Source organism: Cyprinus carpio, chromosome A13 (genome assembly GCF_018340385.1).
Source record: "Cyprinus carpio isolate SPL01 chromosome A13, ASM1834038v1, whole genome shotgun sequence".
Lineage (NCBI taxonomy): Eukaryota > Metazoa > Chordata > Actinopteri > Cypriniformes > Cyprinidae > Cyprinus > Cyprinus carpio.
Window position 1 is genome coordinate 23,928,200 of NC_056584.1, and position 18,868 is coordinate 23,947,067.

General features: G+C 37.6%; 2 protein-coding genes across 4 annotated transcripts in view; one reads left to right on the top strand and one right to left on the bottom strand.

Annotated features, from left to right (window-relative positions):
- LOC109048505 (cadherin-23-like) overlaps positions 1-18,868 on the top strand; it is a 233,629-nt gene that overhangs the window by 196,799 nt on the left and 17,962 nt on the right. For all 3 annotated transcript variants that reach the window (XM_042769422.1, XM_042769420.1, XM_042769421.1), the window contains exons 38-49: positions 11,193-11,414; positions 12,329-12,448; positions 12,529-12,709; positions 12,869-13,002; positions 14,374-14,583; positions 14,688-14,795; positions 14,886-14,988; positions 15,776-15,901; positions 16,551-16,754; positions 17,062-17,520; positions 17,713-17,829; positions 18,603-18,827. In XM_042769422.1, coding sequence (XP_042625356.1) covers positions 11,193-11,414; positions 12,329-12,448; positions 12,529-12,709; positions 12,869-13,002; positions 14,374-14,583; positions 14,688-14,795; positions 14,886-14,988; positions 15,776-15,901; positions 16,551-16,754; positions 17,062-17,520; positions 17,713-17,829; positions 18,603-18,827 — 2,209 coding nt within the window. The remainder of the gene's footprint in view (positions 1-11,192; positions 11,415-12,328; positions 12,449-12,528; positions 12,710-12,868; positions 13,003-14,373; positions 14,584-14,687; positions 14,796-14,885; positions 14,989-15,775; positions 15,902-16,550; positions 16,755-17,061; positions 17,521-17,712; positions 17,830-18,602; positions 18,828-18,868) is intronic.
- On the bottom strand, positions 52-9,859 carry LOC122147284 (V-type immunoglobulin domain-containing suppressor of T-cell activation-like). Its single transcript, XM_042769424.1, has 7 exons — positions 9,567-9,859; positions 4,831-5,205; positions 4,683-4,745; positions 4,034-4,144; positions 3,796-3,823; positions 3,351-3,523; positions 52-1,579 (listed from the first exon to the last, which is right to left on the bottom strand). Exons 1-7 carry the CDS (start codon positions 9,619-9,621, stop codon positions 1,545-1,547), a joined length of 840 nt encoding a protein of 279 aa, XP_042625358.1. The 5' UTR covers positions 9,622-9,859; the 3' UTR covers positions 52-1,544.

The window sequence follows — 18,868 nt, forward strand, 5'->3', positions numbered from 1 at the left end:
GAGTAATTGAAGAGATTATTTGTTGCATAAACAGCGCACAAGGACTCTCAGTTCTCACCAGAACATTTTATTTGTTTGTATTTTTATAAAACAAGATATAAGCAATTAGTTTTTGATTGTATCAACAGATGTGTAACAGCATTGTCACTGGAGCTACATATATGGTACTACCTAGGTGTACAGGCACATGTGCAACTTCAAATGTACAAACTGGTACAATGGAATATTTATTAGCATATTTACAATATTTGCAATCATTAATCTACATACCATCCATTTATACACAAAGCAAAGTTTTGGCACTCTTTATGGCAGTGAATTTCAACTTTTAAGCTTCCTGAAAACGGTTTCCAGCTCTTTGCTTTTTTTGTTTTTGGATGGAAAATAATGGAAACACTCTCTCTCTCACACACACACACACACACACACACACACACACACACACACACACACACACACACACACACACACACAAAATCAGATAAAAATTCAATACAAAATAGATAGAAAATCTTCTTTTATGAGCCCTCAGGCCCTTAAAGCCACAGGTGACATGAGAGATGTAAGAGAGTGGCATTGTGTTTGATTGTCACTGATGCAACATTTACCACAAAAAAAAAAAAAAAAAAATTCTGCACTCATTCTGAAAGAATGCATCAAGCTACATACATCATAAAAGCACCACACTCACCGCAAGAGGGTTTAAAACACCCCATCATTTCTCAGCAGGTCTGACGGTGAGTGTACTGAGAACATCCCTTTTCCACCGACACTTGCCAGTGCTGGTCGACACTGATCGCCCGTTACATAAAGACACTGAATGATCAATTATTTAAGATTTTGAAACAAACACAGTCATCTTCATTCACCTCTAAAGTGAATGAAAAACAGGCTAGTTCTGAGATCTGCAGATTTTCCCACCAAGCACCGAATCCGGGACCAGCACAGGCACCATTTCAGTGAGAAAGTGATAACTGAGTTCTTTGGCACTGAAATACTGAGTATGGAGGAAATAACTATTGAGGAACTGAGTACTGAGATGGGTAAAACAGGAGTGAATGAGGTATTAATACATCCCTGACCTCTAGAAGGGAGCGGATGAACAGATTGTTTCATTGGGAAAGGAGGTGAGGATGAGGAAAGACAGATTAGAGAAGAAAGAAAGAGAGCAAAATGGTCTTTTAAGTGCAAATGAAACCATGGTGTGACTGACACACAAAGCACATGATGAACAGAAATGTGTGCAAACAGCTTTGCTGAAATCAATTTTTCAACTCTTTGGGTCCTCTTCATGAAAATTCCCTGTGATCAGCTGTCCCTAGTGCCCTAACTTGTGAAACAGTCCGATTTTCCTTCTTGGGAAACACGTTTAAGGACAGTCAGCAGATAAAGGGTCCCACCGTAATAGCAGAGAGTTCAGTTCTCATTTTTGGGGGGGTGGGTTTCTCCTTATCATCTTTGCAGAAGACAGGAAGAACAGAGGCATGATGATGTGGAGGAGAAGGAAGAAGAACTAGATGTTCCTGGGGTGGACGTGACTTCTTTTACTCCAATAAGTTGGGACACTCAGGGATGGGTTCTGGGAAAATAAAGTAAAATTATTACCTTATAATGTTAAATAAGCCATCATTTAATTTTACGTGACCATTTTTTCCACCCTTTCTCTAATCTTTATAATTTCCAAGTCTGTTTCTGCTACTGCATCTTTAAGACTTAGAAGTGAATGAAATGCCCTCTGTTTTGATTGTGTAAGCTCTACATATGAAATGTGTGGTGTTGCCAGGCTGTGTGGGCAGTCCATATGTAAATATGCCATTTTTAATGTGTCAGTGATGTGGTGGGTGCTTTGCATTATGAATGTATGTTTACACAGCAGTTTTAGATTGTCCGTAACTATTTTCCATTCATGCATGTGGCGATGCAACTTACACTGTGTTCAAGGTATATGCCAATTCAAGTTTTTTCAGTTTTTAGGAATTGAATGCACGATTTCGAAATTGCTTGTCATGCTTTACTGTTTGAGCTGCAGGAAAATAGCAGGGAAAACTCTTTCCTATGATATTTTAAGGTCTTTAAAGTCATCATGAAATGAGAATTTACCCCATTTACTCTCTTAATGCACATTCCCGGGTTTATTAAGCACATTTTCCCCAGATTATCATTATCAAATTATTTCATGTAAAAAAAAAATAATAATTTCCATAATCGTCAATAATTTTAATATATTAATAAATTTGTACATTTCACTTGATGCATTTGCACTGCCTTAAAATGTTTTACAGCAGTTATTTAGTAGTTACTGTATTATTTAAGTATAGTAGTTATTCATTCAAGAACAAAACCTGTAGTACAGTAATGAGAATCAGCATTTATGAATCATGAAAATTGGTAAATAAATAATTCAATAATCTGGATGTATTTCAATAATGGGAAATGTACTTTATCATAACTTTGCATACTACTTTTTTGCTGTTGGGTCTGCAAGCTTGTTTAATGTTGACATTAACGTGTCTGTGTGGGAATACAGAACTGTCTGTGTATGTGCCAGTAGGTCATGTATAATGAAGAAACACACATGGAAGTAGCCACGTATGCACACACATGTTCTCGGTTTCTCAGAATCCACTTTGCCATCAGAGAAGCAGAAATGAGTGTTGAGAAATGAGGGAGAAAAGGGGAAATTAACTTCTGTAAATTCCGCTGAGTTAAAGGTTAAAGGAGAGGAGGCGTGTGTCTGTGTATGTGTGGAGATTGAGCTGGACCTCATAACATTCACCTACTCACGAGACTCTGGGTTTTGAATGATTGCGTGCAGATTTGCATGTGTGTGTTAAGTTTTAATTGAAACTGTGGGTACATCCTGTGACTACGGTGAGGAAGAAAAATATGTCTGTTTGTGTGGTGTGTGCTCATTTGCTTAAAATTGTGTGTGTGTACTATCAATGTGTGTGTGTAGTGGTGCCCCAGATGTTTCTTGTCGCCTGCATAACAGTGACAAGCTTTAGCAATCTAGCTGGAGTTGGATTACAGTTTTTTGTGTGTGTGTGTGTGTGTGTGTGTGTATGTGTGTGTGTGTACTGGTATATATGGTTTATGAGGACACAAATGTGTATAATGACATGTGTACTACAACGTACACATGGTATATGAGGACACTTCCTGTGTCCCTGTATAACAAAAGGCTTAAAAAAACATACAAAACAGTTTTTTATGAAATTCAAAAATTGCCAGTATTTTTCCGCAAGGGGTAGGTTTAGGTGTAGGGTGATAAAAACCATTACGCCTATGGAGAGTCCCCATAAACCACAAATGCATGTGTGTGTGTGTGTGTGTGAGAGAGAGAGTCATACCGTGTGCTGGGAAAAACAATTCTCCTTGTATGTTTGGAGAGAATGGAGTGCCAGGATCTGACAGGAGGTGGCGTCCTGTTTCAGATGACTGCCTCATTATTTGGGATACAGTCCGAGGTTTAGGTTGTGGAGAATCCCCCAAAAACACTGGGTTCTCATGGGCCTGTGCTTCACTAGAAAGAGAGATTATAAATGAATATATATCATCTCAAAATCAAAAGTAGCTAATAATAAATAATAGGAATTTAGAAGGAAGATGTAGTTTATTATTATAAAAATAATGCCAAAAAAAAAAGATTGGTTTTAAACATTAGCTTTTTTCTGTAATTACTTGTTTGTATTTATATTAATTTAAAGGTGAAATTGAGTTTGTATGTTTTTGTGAGATTCAGCCAAATATCCTTTGTTGTTTAGTCTAAGTATTTTGGTCACCGTGAAAACTCACCTGTCCATACGCACCAGCTCGTGTGCACCTGATAAAAACAGGAACAGGAAATGGTTCATAGTGAGAAAGGATATGCAGTCTCTTTAAAACAATTAGTGCAGCTACTGTACTCCCATCAGCAGGCTTTGCAGTGCAAGACATGTGCAGTATGTGGCACACAATATAGGTCAGAGTAAGTGTGTGAGCAATTCATGACTAAGTGTACGTGTTGTGTGTGTGTGTGTGTGTAAGTACTCACGTCTGTGTCGGTCTACTGTTTGTCTCTGTCTGTAAACCATCATCAGTATGAGCGGAAGGCACAGAATGAAAACAACACAGGCTGTGATAGCCAGACCTTCAGCCACAGAGTCTGAAAAAGAAAAACAGAGACGTTACTTGTGCAAAATAGAAAAGAAATTAAAGGCATAGTTCACCCAAAACTGTCATCATTTACTCACCCTCAAGGTGTTCCACACCTCTGTGAGTTTCTGCTTCTGAACTCAAAAGATGATATTTTGAAGAGTATGGGTAACCTTACACTTTCTGGTCCTCATTGATTTCCATAGTATTTTTTTTTCTTCCATACTATGGAAGTCAATGGTGACAACTTTTTGGTTATCCATTCATAAAGGTTTGGAACAAATTGAGGGTGAGTAAATGATGACAGGATTTTAATTTTGGGGTGAACTATCCCTTTAAATCATTATCAATTTATTTATTTATTTTTTTCCATTGTCAGACAGGCTCATTCTAAATGTCTTATTCACAAAACTCTATTTTTGAACTTGAGGGGAACTTTCATTGAACAAAAGTAGAAGCTAGTTCTCAGAAAAAACTTGTTTTAATATTATAAATGTTTTAATATTTTTTAGAGCCATTGTATAATTTGTGTGTGGTGTTGAATGTACCATCTGAAGGACTGTGCGACCACTCCGAACACTTCAGACTGCTGTTGCGAGTATGTGCTGTCACTGTGGAAATGTGACATGTTAAGATCACACAAAAACAGAGGGGATACATGAATGTCACACCTGACCTCTCTCCTCACTCACTTACATGGCACCACATTCAGGTAGATGAATTCATGGGCCCCCTGCTCAACCTTTTGCTTGGTATGAACTTCCAGAAGCAGACAGCAGTATTTTCCCTGGTCCTTGTGCTTGATGTTCTGCAAGATGACGGAGAAAGACTTGCTGTCTTCGATGTACTGCACTCCCATTGTGCGGTTGGAGTGACTGGACCCGCGTGGATGTATGCCCTTGTGGCAGTGCTCCTGCGAGTGAGGTGTGAAGAGCCAGGTGTTCCACAACTTATCCTCCGAAAAAGTCTTGGATCCGGACTGAACACATGTTAAAGTGACATTGGACCCTTCAGGACACTCGTAGACCCGATGGGGCACGGAGACACTGAAAGAGTGACGCTCACCGCTCACTGGAGAGACAGAGAGAGAAAACAGTGATTGTATATTTAAATGTAATATTCAATATGATGTGTATGACGTTTTGGATCTTAAAAATACTTTTTTCACATCTCAGCTTAATTACTACAGACAACTGTAAAGCTTCTGTAAGTTGATTTTCTCGAAAAATATTTAAATTTGAAATTTGACTTAATTTTGAATTTAAATTTCAACCTTATGTTGTTTTTTTTTTGGATGTCAGCAGAGGCAAAGACATACAGCAATATCTGTTTTTGACTGGATTTCTTGAGCTTCCTCACAGATAGTGTGTATTTGGTATTGTAATGTGTGAAGTTCAGCACTTTAGAGTCAGCTGTGCATCTCTGCACATTTATCAGAGTTTGTTTCCTGCAGTATCTGTGGCTGTGCTTTAGCGGTTGTCTTTTTTGTATACTAAACTACTATAACAGTAAATAAAGAAATTCGAAAAACAAGCTTTGTGAAACCCGGATGTGCTCTGTGGAAGCAAAGCATTTCCACCACATTAATGAACAAACAACAGCAGGTGTCACTTCAGACTTCAGTCCTCTGCTGCTATTGTTTCTTATATCCATAACCATATTTGTGCTTAACTTGTATTGTGTGTGTGTGTGTGTGTGTGTAGAAGGGTGGCAAAGTGATTGCATTGTTTCCTATCCTGTAATGGACAAAACAGAACTACACCCTAATCACACATACAAACCCAAAATAGGAAAGACCTAGATTTCTCATGAATGGATAAATATTTCCTATATTTGTGAATGACTGACATAGATATTGACTGCTTGAATGCATGACCGCCTGTCAGTCAGAAACGTGTAGTTGACCTTAATGTGTGTAAATCGTTCTTCATTTAAGATGCCCTGAGTGACTTAAATGTACATAGCTTAAGTCTATGTGTATGTGTGTCAGGAAGAGCAATAGGAAACGGCGTCTTTGTATAAAGTGCAGTGTGTCTGTTCCTGTCTCTCACAGACACAATACAGTTCAAACCCCTCCTGCCCTATTATTCCCTATAAACCTCATCCGTCCCCATATTCCCAATCAGCGTTCATAATTATCCGGTCCAAGGCTCCATTTTCCACCCCTTGAGATCCTGTGCTGGGAATCCACTCTGGCAGCTGCAAGGGGTTCAACAGGTCTTTGTTGTGACTGGATGAAATACTACCCCGCGCTCTGGACATAATCGTGCCGTCGCTGAGTACTGGGTCGTGATTAGATCAAAGGCATGTTTTGGAGGCAGAGCCAATCCAAACTGCTGCTTAAAAAGCATAAAAGCCATTAATCCGTTCAAGAAAGGTTCAAAACAACGCAAGCATGATTCAAATTTTTTGTTGACTGATAACTTGAATTGATCCTAGAACATTCTCAGCCTCATCTGAGAGAGAGGAACAATAATGAAACGTTCCCTGCTTGAGGGCATCTGTCTGCAAATGTGTTCATCTGTGACAAAAACACAAGAGCGTCTGTGTCACAGAATTTACATGGACATGAGAATCCATCCTGTACTTCAGTACTGATATTTGAAGAATGGCATTTATACGTCACTTTGTCCAGAATGTGCTTCATTTTATAGTGAAAGAATTTCTATGAACCACAACCGCTGAAGTCCCTTTAAAGATATTTTGCCATGTTTCCTGTTTTCATTACAAAGAAAATTAATGGTGATTTGTGCTGATTCAAAAGATTCAAGGACACCAAAAAAAAAAAAAAAAAAAAAAAAAAAAAAAACAATAAAATATAGTCTTCATTTTATGTAATAGTTTTAAGTTGTTCACTGATCATGACTTCGGTAAAATCGGTCACCTATTTTGGAAACGAACACAAATAAAAATTACATTTAAGAGGTTTTTTGGGGGCCAAGATTATCAGTAGATATCTAACTATTCCTCACACTGTTAAGCTTCGAGAAGCAACCTAAAGTATAATTGGAAATGTTGTCCTTTCTGAAGCTTGACAGTAGGCATGTATTTATAATAACGGGCAATTCAGACACTGAGCTTCATGGAAGACAAAAATACAAGGTCATGAGAAGTGCATTTTTGTATTTGTGTAAACTGTTATTTTAAAGAAAGAACCCCCTTTTCAGCCCCCACCTACATGTTTGTCTCATTTCTTGCTATCTCTGTTTGAATATGAGCCTTGTTAAAAGGTGTTAATAAAAGCCATACGGGTTCTAAGAACCTCCCTCTCATCTGCAGAGAGCGTGACTGTGAGGGACCGTCCCGTTTCACCTGAAACCTCCTGCAGATCAGTATCTGCCCTCCCTCAACTTCATGTATTGTTTTCGTAATAGACTATTTTACATTTCCATAAGCAAAACCAATTATATCTTTGTGGATTTTCTGTGCTGATTTGTATTTGAAATAACGAGTGTTCTAAAAAGGAACCATTTCTGTGGTCGACCAGTCTTAAGCGTCAATAACAATTAAGCAATGGTAATGTTTGCTTTAGGAAGCAACACTAATGCTCATCGTGGCACCATCCTTCGTTCCCTTACGTTATTATTCTCTTAGTTCTTAGTTAATAATTTTGTCGTCCTCGTATTTTTACAGAGAAGGCAATCTGGATGTAGCCTTAAATGGGGAGTGACAAACCCAGGGGGTCAGGAATGTAATCCTGGTGCAATATCCACAGATAGTCTCATTCCTTCTGGGATCCTTTCTGTCTGTCTTCCTGTCTCTAATTAATATATGCTCTGTATCTCTGTTTCAAACACATCTTGATTTCTCAGGCCTGGTTAGGATGAAACCATCAGGCTTTTTGAGAAAGATCGAATCGATACCCCCTGCATGGAGAACTGATCTGACGGATACTCTGCTTTAACAGCTTCCCTCTTGGAACAAGCCTCACACCTCCTGTCGCTTCCTGAAGACCCACATCCCATACTGTTTAACTTTAGACCAACCGCACTAAAATTGGCAAAAAATCTATATTAGCTAAATGAACCAGCCACAGTCTATGGATTAATGGCTTTATTTACAAACTGAAGCTGGGTAAATTCAACTGAAACATGGATTATTTTCATAAAAATCCTTGTATATAATTTTGCCAAACAGAGGTTTTAATGTAATTTCACTCTCTAGGTTTTTTTTTTGTTGTTGTTATTTTGTTTTTGGTCGCTTAATGGTTAGAGATTCAGACTTAAAACCCAAAGGGCGTAGGTTCGAGTCTGGGTACCGGTGGGGGGAGTGAATGTACAGCGCTCTCTTCCACCCTCAATACCACGACTGAGGTGAGACCTCAGATGAGACTCCTAAGATTCGGAGTCTTCGGGTGTGTTCGACTTAAACTCACTGCAGAACACAAGATCCAGGGGCAGTGCGCTGCGCAGACCGATCTGTGTATGACATCAAAGTACCGCGAGTCGATACATTCGATGACATCAAAGAATAGCTCACACGGTACTATGATGTCATACAACGATCGGTCTGCGCAGAGGCGCCTCAACTTGAAGGAGGTCTGATCAATTCGGGTTAAGACGACACATCGTGACTTTAGCGTTTAATAATGACCAAATGCGTGTAGCAGACGTTAAAAACGCTGGTTTTGCTTAAGTAAATTTAGAATACTACTGTTGATCAACTTAGCTAATGAATATTAATTAGGCACTCCAACTACATTAATATGCACAAGCTAAGTATTCAACATTGGAGGATTCGATAGCTGTTTAACGCCCACTAACGTTTCAATCAGCTAGATAAACCTTACTTTATTCATTAATATTAATGAATCAAGCAGTCATCACAACAGCATTATAACATTATTTGTTTGTTATCTCTACGCAAGAGAAAGCGTCAGTTCAGCGACTGGATGCACCAAAACTTTGATCGTTCTTGTCGGTATGATTTCACCGAATGTATAAACACTTGGCCAAAATTACACGTCTTTAAACCGCGGTAGAAAATTAAAAGGAGCCGCTGAACTCAATGTGAGGAAAGTAACTAACGTGTCGCGAAATATTGTCATGTTGAGCAGTAACATAACACACAATCGATCACAAACTATGACAGATGACGGTCTTTTTGTAGACTTGAGTGTGATTTCAGGCCAAAACTTGAGTTTTAAAGCAAGCTGACACACGCCCGATCAGCCTTGAGGACGTTTCACAAATAAACAAATGTCAGAATCAGGGTCGTTTACATAGAACGCGTTCGGAACGCAACGGGATTGAAAAGAACGCGGGGGTTAAAAATTAAAACGCATTAAAAAGGGCAAAACGCGACTGACAGCTAAATACGTCAGTGTGACGCATAGCCTATATACACAGACCAGCTATTAAAAACAAAATAAAAAAAAACAGATCAGTAATGCAAGACGACTAGTCCAGAAATAAAGTTCAGAGTAGATTTACCTTGAACCGCAGTTAAGAGATGAAAGCAGAGCAACAAAGCGCAAAATACATCCATCAGTCCTGATCTCCTGTAACGTTCACAAAACTGTTGAAATGTCTGTAGTTTCTCCAGCTGTGATGACAGAAGTCTTATGTAGTCTTCCTCTTATTCCCGTGTATCGTGAACTGCTGTGCCGGCTCTTATAGTAAGTTACTTCTCAGAATCATATCAGAAGTAAAGCACTGAAACAAGAAGCACTAGTTTACTTCACCCAGTCTCTTCTCTCCTCCCTAAGCCCTCACTCCTCCCACAACTACATTTTACTTTTTTTTTTTTTTCTTTAATACTAGGTCATCTACTTATTATGACATATGTAAAAAATCCAAAATTGTTTTATCTGTTGTCTATTTAGACTGATTGATCTAAAATGATTTTAAAACTGTTTAAATTTTAAAGTTTTTTTTTTGTAATGTGTAGTAATATAATTAAAGACAAAAAGTTGCTTTATATGCCAATATACTAATATGTGTGAAATAATTAAATATGACTGATGATTTAGTCTTTGAAGTTTTTTTTTTAATTGTTTCATCAGTTATCTATTTAAATTAAAATTATAATAATTATTTTAAAACTAATTATCATTAACATTTTAACAATATGTAGTAATATAATTACTTATTAATTTAATATAATTATATAACTTAAATAGTACATTTTACTTCACATTCTGTACATTTATTTTTCTGCAATAATAATTTAAATGAATATGAATATATATTAAAATATATATAATTTAATGATAATAATGCTTGTTCATGATAATGGTGGTGATAAATATATAATTTTTTTTTCACTATTCTCAGGTAATAATTAAATTGTTTAATTTGGCTTTAGTACATTAGTAGCATGTTGTGTTTATAATATCGCTTTTTTTCTCACAATATAAATGAAAACATAAAACTGCCTTTATATTTTAGGACGGCTGTCTCTGAGGTTTTTAACAGTAGACAAAGATCAGTTTTACTCAGACTTTGGATGACTCTGAATTTTGCAATATTTTACAATGTTCTTCTTGTGACCATATTCATAATTTTTGTCATAGTTGACCAAATTTCAGTTTCAGCGCACTGCTTGAGTGAATTTTAGGGGAGACATGGTATCTGTTTGGATTTGATACTTATTGATAGCATCAGACGCCAGAGGAAATGCACACATCAGTAACCTCCTGCCATCACACACACCATCAGGTTATGCAAATAGCATTCAAACTTGCTACACTAGTTTACCATGATACCATGAGATAAAGGTTACTCCACACTGATGCACAGTGTGTTCAGAAGAAGACATGCAAATACTTTCATCCAAAGACCATAAACATTGCCTTGCTTTAGAGGGGCAGTATGCTCACATTTTTAGTTACAGATTCTGTAACATACTATTTATTTATTTAAATGAAATAATATATTGAAGGTTTTATTTTTTCAATGCATTAATACACTTCCCACATTTATTTTTAAGGGGCATGTTTTTTTTTTCTTTTTTTTTTCTTTTCTGTACATATATCTTATATATATAGTTATTACAGATTTTTTTATTTAATTTTTTTATGTGTTTTATGTTTTGCTCTTTGTCATCCATTTCCACAGACGTCCACCATCGTTTGGGTCCATATCATTGATGAAAATGACAATGCGCCTGAGTTTCCAGAGGAAGAGTATGTGACGGAGCTCAGAGAGGGGCCAAACACTGTAGGAGCCATTATCGCAACGGTTACTGCCATCGACCCTGATGAAGAACTCAACGGAACCATCCGTTATGCCATCTCCAAGGGCAACCTGGCCCAGACGTTCCAGATCAATAGCATAACGGTGAGGGGGTCAGAGAGTGACAGACAGGATACCAGGATTGGTTTAGAGACCCTGAAGTGTTTATTGTCATTATATAGATATGTTTGCTAGATGTTTTATTTTTTCTCAATTGTGTTTGAATGCAATAAACTGCATTATTAATTTAAACCAACACAGTAATTTTTGAATTCAAATACTTAGAGTTTGCTTAGATTACATAGATAACTCATTTACATAATGACCCAAGTAAACACATTAGATTATATATAGTTTTCCTATAACTGAGCCTGAAAAGTCCAATATATGTGTAAACAATGAAATGGTGACAAATATTGAATGAAAAACTTTTATGGTCAAATATAATATAATGTTTCTCCGAGTCAGTAAGATTTTTTTTTTTTAAATGTTTCTGAAAGAAGTCTCTTATGCTCATTAATTTGATCAAAAGTACAGTAAAAACAGTAATATTGTAAAATATTATTTCAATTGAAAATAATTTTCCTATTTGTATATATTTTTTAAAAATGTAATTTATTGCTGTGATGCAATGCTGAATTTTCGGCATCAGTCTTCGGTGTCATATGATCCTTCAGAAATCATTCTAATATGCCGATTTGCTGCTCAAGAAACAGTTCTTATTATTATCAATGTTGAAAACTGCATAACATTTTTGTGGAGACTGTGATATATCTATTTTTTCAGGATTATTTGATGAAAAGAAAGTTTAAATGAACAACATTTATTTGAAATAGAAATCTTTTGTAACATTATGAATGCCTTTACCGTCTCTTTTGATCAATTTAATGCATCCTTGCAGAATAAAAGTATATTTAAAAAATCTTCAAAAGAGACACGATAGTTCACAAAGGACGTTCTGAGAATGATTCATATGCGTCACTGCTGTGCATGTTCATTGTGGGTTTTTGTGTTCACAGGGTCAGATTGTGGTCATTAAGGAGCTGGATTATGAGATCAGTAATGGTCATTATGTGCTGACGGTCACAGCTACAGATCAGTGTCCTATTCCTCAGTTCAGACTGACCTCCAGCACCACAGTGAGTCCATATCTGCTACACACGTGTATGCAGTCCTTCTGATTCCTTTATATCACACTCACACACTCCCCTTACCACAGGTCCTGGTGAATGTGGTAGATGTGAACGATAACGCACCCATCTTCCCGAGACCATTCGAAGGTCCGTTTGAAATCACAGAGGGTCAGCCGGGTCCACGTGTGTGGACAGTTAAAGCCACAGACGCCGACTCAGGATCCAACGGAAAAGTGGAGTACAGCATCACCGCAGGGGACCTGAAAAGTGTGTGTGTGTGTGTGTGTGTGTGTGTGGTAGACAGCTGATTGAGATCCAATCAGAAAAATTATTTGTACTGCAATTTCCTGTGTTTTTAAGTCTGCCTTTAAATTGAGTTGTTCCTTTCTGTCTTTCTGTTTTTCTTTCGGTCTCTTTCATTCCCAGATGAGTTTGTAATCTCATCAGTTGAGGGAGAGTTAAGAGTGAGGAGAGATGTGGAGCTGGACAGAGAAACTATCACCTATTACAACATTACCATTACTGCCAAAGATCTGGGAACGCCAGCGCTCAGCGCTACGGTAAACACCCCCACACACATTCAGTTCTTATTCTTCTACTATGCCAAAAATTATGAACTGATGGGAAAGTACATGCTTTTGAGTATGTGGGAAGACAATAGGCCAGTATTGGGACATACTAAATTGCACTGTGACACCACAAACCTCTTTGTTGTGTACAGTTTGCATTTGTAGTTAAGCATCAAGCTAAATGAATTACATTGATATTTGTTATTACTACAATTAATTATTATTATTTTAGTTTAATTTTCATACTTTTAAAAACAGCATCTCTTGTCAATAGAGCTTCACAATTGATCTAAATAAAACTGAAAATTGAAATTGAAACTGAAAAGTCTGAAATTTAATTAGATATCTGAGCTGTGTTTTTCCGAACGAGACCGCATTGGGTTCTTTTGCACAAGAGCTACTTGTACTAAAAAAAAAAAAAACGAAAATAAAACATGTTCTTAGAGAAGCTCGGTTAACGGTTAATGCTGCTCTGCAGATTCATCTCTGCATCGGCTCTGAGTTTGGGTTGCATTTGGGGATGCGATATATTCCGACTATCTTCCTTGTAATCGTGCTTATAATCCATCTGTTGTCAACAAAGGAGAAGCTTTAAGACCTCCCTGTAGTACACCAAAATTAAACATTAAACATTTGAAAATTAAGACCTTAATTCAATTAAAACTCAATCTTTTATTTTACTTTGCAATAGTTGTATTTCTTTCTTTTTTTAATATAAAAAAGCACAGCAAACCTGGTGCTTAAAATAATAATAAAAAAAAAATATCAGAAAGATTGCAAATTTTCCCCCAATTTTATTAGCCTTTTTTTGTCCATTCTTCACAACAGTTATTCAAATCTATAATATATAAATTAAGCAATTAAATCAGTCATAAATATTAGCATTGTAATTTTACAGTTGTAAAATAAAATTATAATTATATTAGTCTACTCAAATCCTCAATTTTTATTTTACAGTGAAAGTTTACCACAACAATATTTATTTTTTATAGTTTTATTTTATAATAATACTAATAATAATAATCGTTATTTTTATTTTTCTAGTCATATTGATATATAATTACAAAACATTTTGGCCAAATTGTGCAGTCCTACAAACAAACACAGCAAACCCAGAGCTTTAAAAAAAATTAATTTATTTAAAAAGAACACAATCTGTCATTTTTCCATTGAAAACATTGAAAGAAACTGCTTCAAATCTATAAAGCATGCACAAATACACACTTAATAATAGGAAACGGACTATGTTTCAAGCCACGTTAATTGTGATATTTTGTACTATTTATATGTGTGAATTAGTATGTACTGAATTACTTAAATATTTCCCATAATTCATAGAGTGGTTTTGTTTTTCTGTGTCAGGTGGTAGTGAGCATTCAGGTGTTGGACATTAATGATAACGACCCCATCCTGCTCAACTTACCCAATAACAGCAGCGTGAGCGAGGGAGCACCGATCCACACCTCCATCACTCAAGTGCGGGCACAAGACTCTGACAGCGACCGCAATGCTCTCCTCACATACAGCATCACCGCCGGCAACAGTGATGGATCATTCTACATTAATGAGACAGTAAGTGACAGAGGGATATAGGGAAGAAAAGAAAAAGATACCCCCCCCCCTTTGACAGAAATAATAATGTAAGAGTGAACAGACTAAAATGCTCTTCCCTCCAGTCAGGTGTAGTTCAGGTGAACAGGCCGCTGGACAGAGAGAGAGTGGCTGAATACAGCCTCACCATCACCGTCAAAGACAACCCAGACAACCCTCGCATCGCACGCAGGGTAACTAACACAACATATTCACGTTTCACAGATGGCATGATTGACACCATCAGGTGAACTCTGTCATGAGACTCTTGTCTCTCTGCTCAGGATTCAGAGTTGTTGGTGGTGACTGTGCTGGATGTGAATGACAACAGGCCCGTCTTCACCCAGTCCAGCTACAGGGGCGAGATCAGTGAAAACCCACCCACAGGTACCCAGTGTTCTCTCTAACCACTTCCTGACTCTCAGAAACAAAGCTCATGTAGGGCCAAAAAGAAAAGCTTTTTAATCGCGTTTATAAGATTAAAACAGCTGTTGATTGCCTTTGTAATGACAAAGGTTTTGAAGCAGAAGTTTGTTGCACTATGAATACATTTTTTTAACTTTCAGAATTCAGAACAAAAATACCATTTCTGATGTTTTGTGTTAACATCAAATCATCACTCACTATTACACATCAATAACACCTATTTGGTATTTAGAACATAATATAAATCTGTAACCCATAAATAAGCACTATTATGTATTAAGAAACAAGCTTACTTAGAAGTCTTAAAGGTATATGCAGGTCTACAGAAGACAATCATTATTCAGCTCAGTGTTGATTCATTTCAGTAAAAGTGTCAATGTTGCAGTTCATCAGTTATGAAGCTAATCTGATTGAGCAATAAAGCTGCTCTACAGAAAACGTTAGTGTCATTATTCAGCTCAGTTTAGTTCAGTGTTGATCCAATTCAGTTCGATAACTGTCAATTTTACAAAAGTCATCAATTATGAAACAAATAAGCATTAAAATAAGCATGAAAAACTAAATTATACTCTCTTTTGGCCAGCTGAAGTTGTGACTAATGTAACATACTCTGAGGAGAAATAAATACAGGATGAAAAGTGATGTTCATGACTCATTTAACATCAGATCAAAGCTGAACCTCTGAAGCCAAATCTCTGAACCTCTCTCTCTCTCTCCCTCTCTCTCTCTCTCTCTCTCTGTCCATCAGGCACCACTGTGTTGATTCTAAACGGCCCAGTTCTAGCAGAGGACAAAGACATTGGGGAGAATGCGGTGGTGAGGTATCGTCTTCTGGGAACTAGAGTGGACCTCTTCTCCATAGACTCCCGCACAGGTCTGAGGTTAAGCACAGATGCTATAGATTGTTAGATTGTCTGTTTTGTTTTCATGTTTTCCAAAATGAAAGGCCTCAAGGAGTTTTTAAAAACGTTATGTTGTCTTCAAGAGAATGCTCACATTGATGTAGTATTTTCAGAGTTTTTTTCTGTTAGTACAGTCCATTATTTTTTATTTATTTATTTTGTTTGTTTGTTTTGTTTTGTGTCACCAAACGGAAGTGAAAAAATAATAACATATTTTCCAAACATTCCCCGTCTGCCATTGGTTGAAAAACATATAAACTCAAGCCATTTGTAAAGGCAGTGTTGCTGTGTCAGGTTGGTCAGGATGCTCAATAATATAGTTTGCACTATTCAGTTTACTTATAGTTGTCTTTGTATATTTAATTAAGAAAGTATTTTAACATCAAATGAATTTAACCTTTAAGCTTTTTGTAAAGTTGGTCTTAAATGAGTCTTTTTTTCAATGATTAAATGATCTTAGATTTAATTCCTTTAAATATGCGGCTACTTTTATATCTGTGGTGTTAGTTATACAAGACAATAGTCCTCCCACCTTTCATACACCCACAGGGTTTGCGTAATCAAGCACTACTCCCACTCATGACACGTTCTCTTTCCCACCCCCTCTCTCTCTGCCCGTAGGGGTGGTATCAGTGCGTGGGGGTGCTGTGCTGGACCGGGAGGCTTTCTCTGTGCCGCGGGTGGAGCTGTTTCTGCTAGGGGAGGATGTGGGAGGTTTAAACAGCACCGTTCCACTAACAATCACCATCCTTGACATAAATGACAACCCACCTGTCTTCAATCCATCCAGTTTCACTGTACACCTGCCAGAAAACAGCCCCACAGGTGAGAGAGACAGTAACTGATGGAGGTAGATGAACTGCTAGAAAAGCTACTTTAATCTTGTTTGTTGGTGCCCATTGCAAAGAGTGGGAGTATGTTGTTATTTTAAACTAATTCACTAATTAATATTTATTGTATGTATTTTTTTTATAAGTATTATTAATGTATATATATTTCTACATTGAAGTAAAGCTAAAATAAAATATAAATATTACATGAAAACAGAAATCAGAAATACTAAATAAAATAAGTTGTATTTGAAATACTAAAATTGCTAAATCTAAAAATGTATCATTGTGTGTATTTTCAGGTGTGGTAGTAACGCAGCTGTCGGCGAGTGATGCTGATGGCGGCTCTAACGGTTGGCTGCAGTATCGGTTAGACAGCGGCGCTCAGGACCGTTTCACTGTTGACGCTCTCTCTGGTGCCGTTGTGGTCGGCAATGCTACACTGGACCGAGAGGAGCGTAGCTCGTACCGTCTAGTTGTCATAGCAACTGACCGAGGCACACCCCCTCTCTCAGGAACGGCGATGTTAACTGTTGTTCTGGACGATGTCAATGACTCCCGTCCTCGTTTCATACGGCCCGTGCAGACTATCAGCGTTAACGAGTCAACACCGCCAGGAGAAGTCGTAGCTACGCTCACTGCCGAGGACCCTGATCTACGTCCCCGCCTGGAGTATTACATCATCTCTGTGGAAGCAAAGGACGATGGGAATAATCCAGTGGATGGGCTGCAGCAGTCGTTTGGAATTGACTTTTACACAGGTGAGCAATTATGTCTTGCTGCAGAAGTTGCACTTTTAGCCCTCTGAGACGTTACATGTAGCTCTTCATTTGTAATTCAGCAACTAAACACTATACATTTTTATTAAAAATCTATTATCTATAGAGAAAATGAATGTGATTTTTACTTCCGGGAAACATGTTCTGTCGTTTTTTGTTGATATTTATTCTCAGGTGCTGTGTTTGTACGGAACCCCTTGAACCGAGAGCTAGTTGCCACTTTTGAGATCATCGTTTCAGTGCATGACAATGCCAGTGATGTTATTGACATGTCTGTCAGTGTACCCAATGGTAAGAAAGATCTTTCTGTCTACGTACTTCTTTCGGTCCCTCCTGTTTTCGTTTGTTCATCTATTTAATTTACTCACCCTCAGGTCATCCAAGATGCAGATGGGTTTGTTTCTTCACTGGAACAGATTCGGAGAAATTTACCATTACATCACTTGCTCATCAATGGATCCTCTGCAGTGATTGGGTGCCGTCAGAACGAGAGTCTAAACATCTGATAAAATCTTCACAATAATCCACAAGTAGTGCACACAGCTCCACTACATCCATGAATGTCTTGTGAAGCGAAAAGCTGGTTTATTACAAATACGCTTGTGGATTACTTACATTAGTCGTGGATTATTGTTCGGAGAATCTGTTTAAACTCTCATTCTTACAGCACCTATTCCTTGCAGAGGATCCACTGGTGAGCAAGTGATGTACTAAATGCTGCATTTCTCCAAATCTGTTCCGCTGATGAAACAATCTCATCTCTATCTACAACTGCAACTATTCCTTTAAGATTGTTCATATCGCAATCTTTTTCTTTTATTGCATCTACTGAAAAGACCAGTATGTGCTCTGGGAGCACTTACTGTCCACACCGGTCTTATTAACTGGCTTGACCAGCAAAGTTAAGCAGAAACCATGCTGGAAACCAACTTCCAGTTTGTCAGGTTTTCCTTCCTATGATTTCTTTTTTTTTGACCAGCACTAAATCAGCCTGGGGGGAAAATGTAGTTTCTTTTCCTCTTTCCGGGGAAATCAACTCGTTTAAATTTGATTTCTCCCCACAGCTAAATTAACCATCAACGTGCTGGATGTGAATGACAACGCTCCTCGTTTTCGTCCTTTCGGGGTGGCAAACTTCTCGGAGAGGATTCTGGAGGGCGCTGTGTCTGGTACCACACTGCTGTCGGTGACAGCTGTGGATCCTGATAAAGGACTCAATGGTCAGATCATCTACCAGCTCCTACACCTGCCCCGTGGAGACTACATAAGACTTGAAGACCCTTCTACAGGTTACACACATGAATATATATTCTAATTTCTACAACATTTC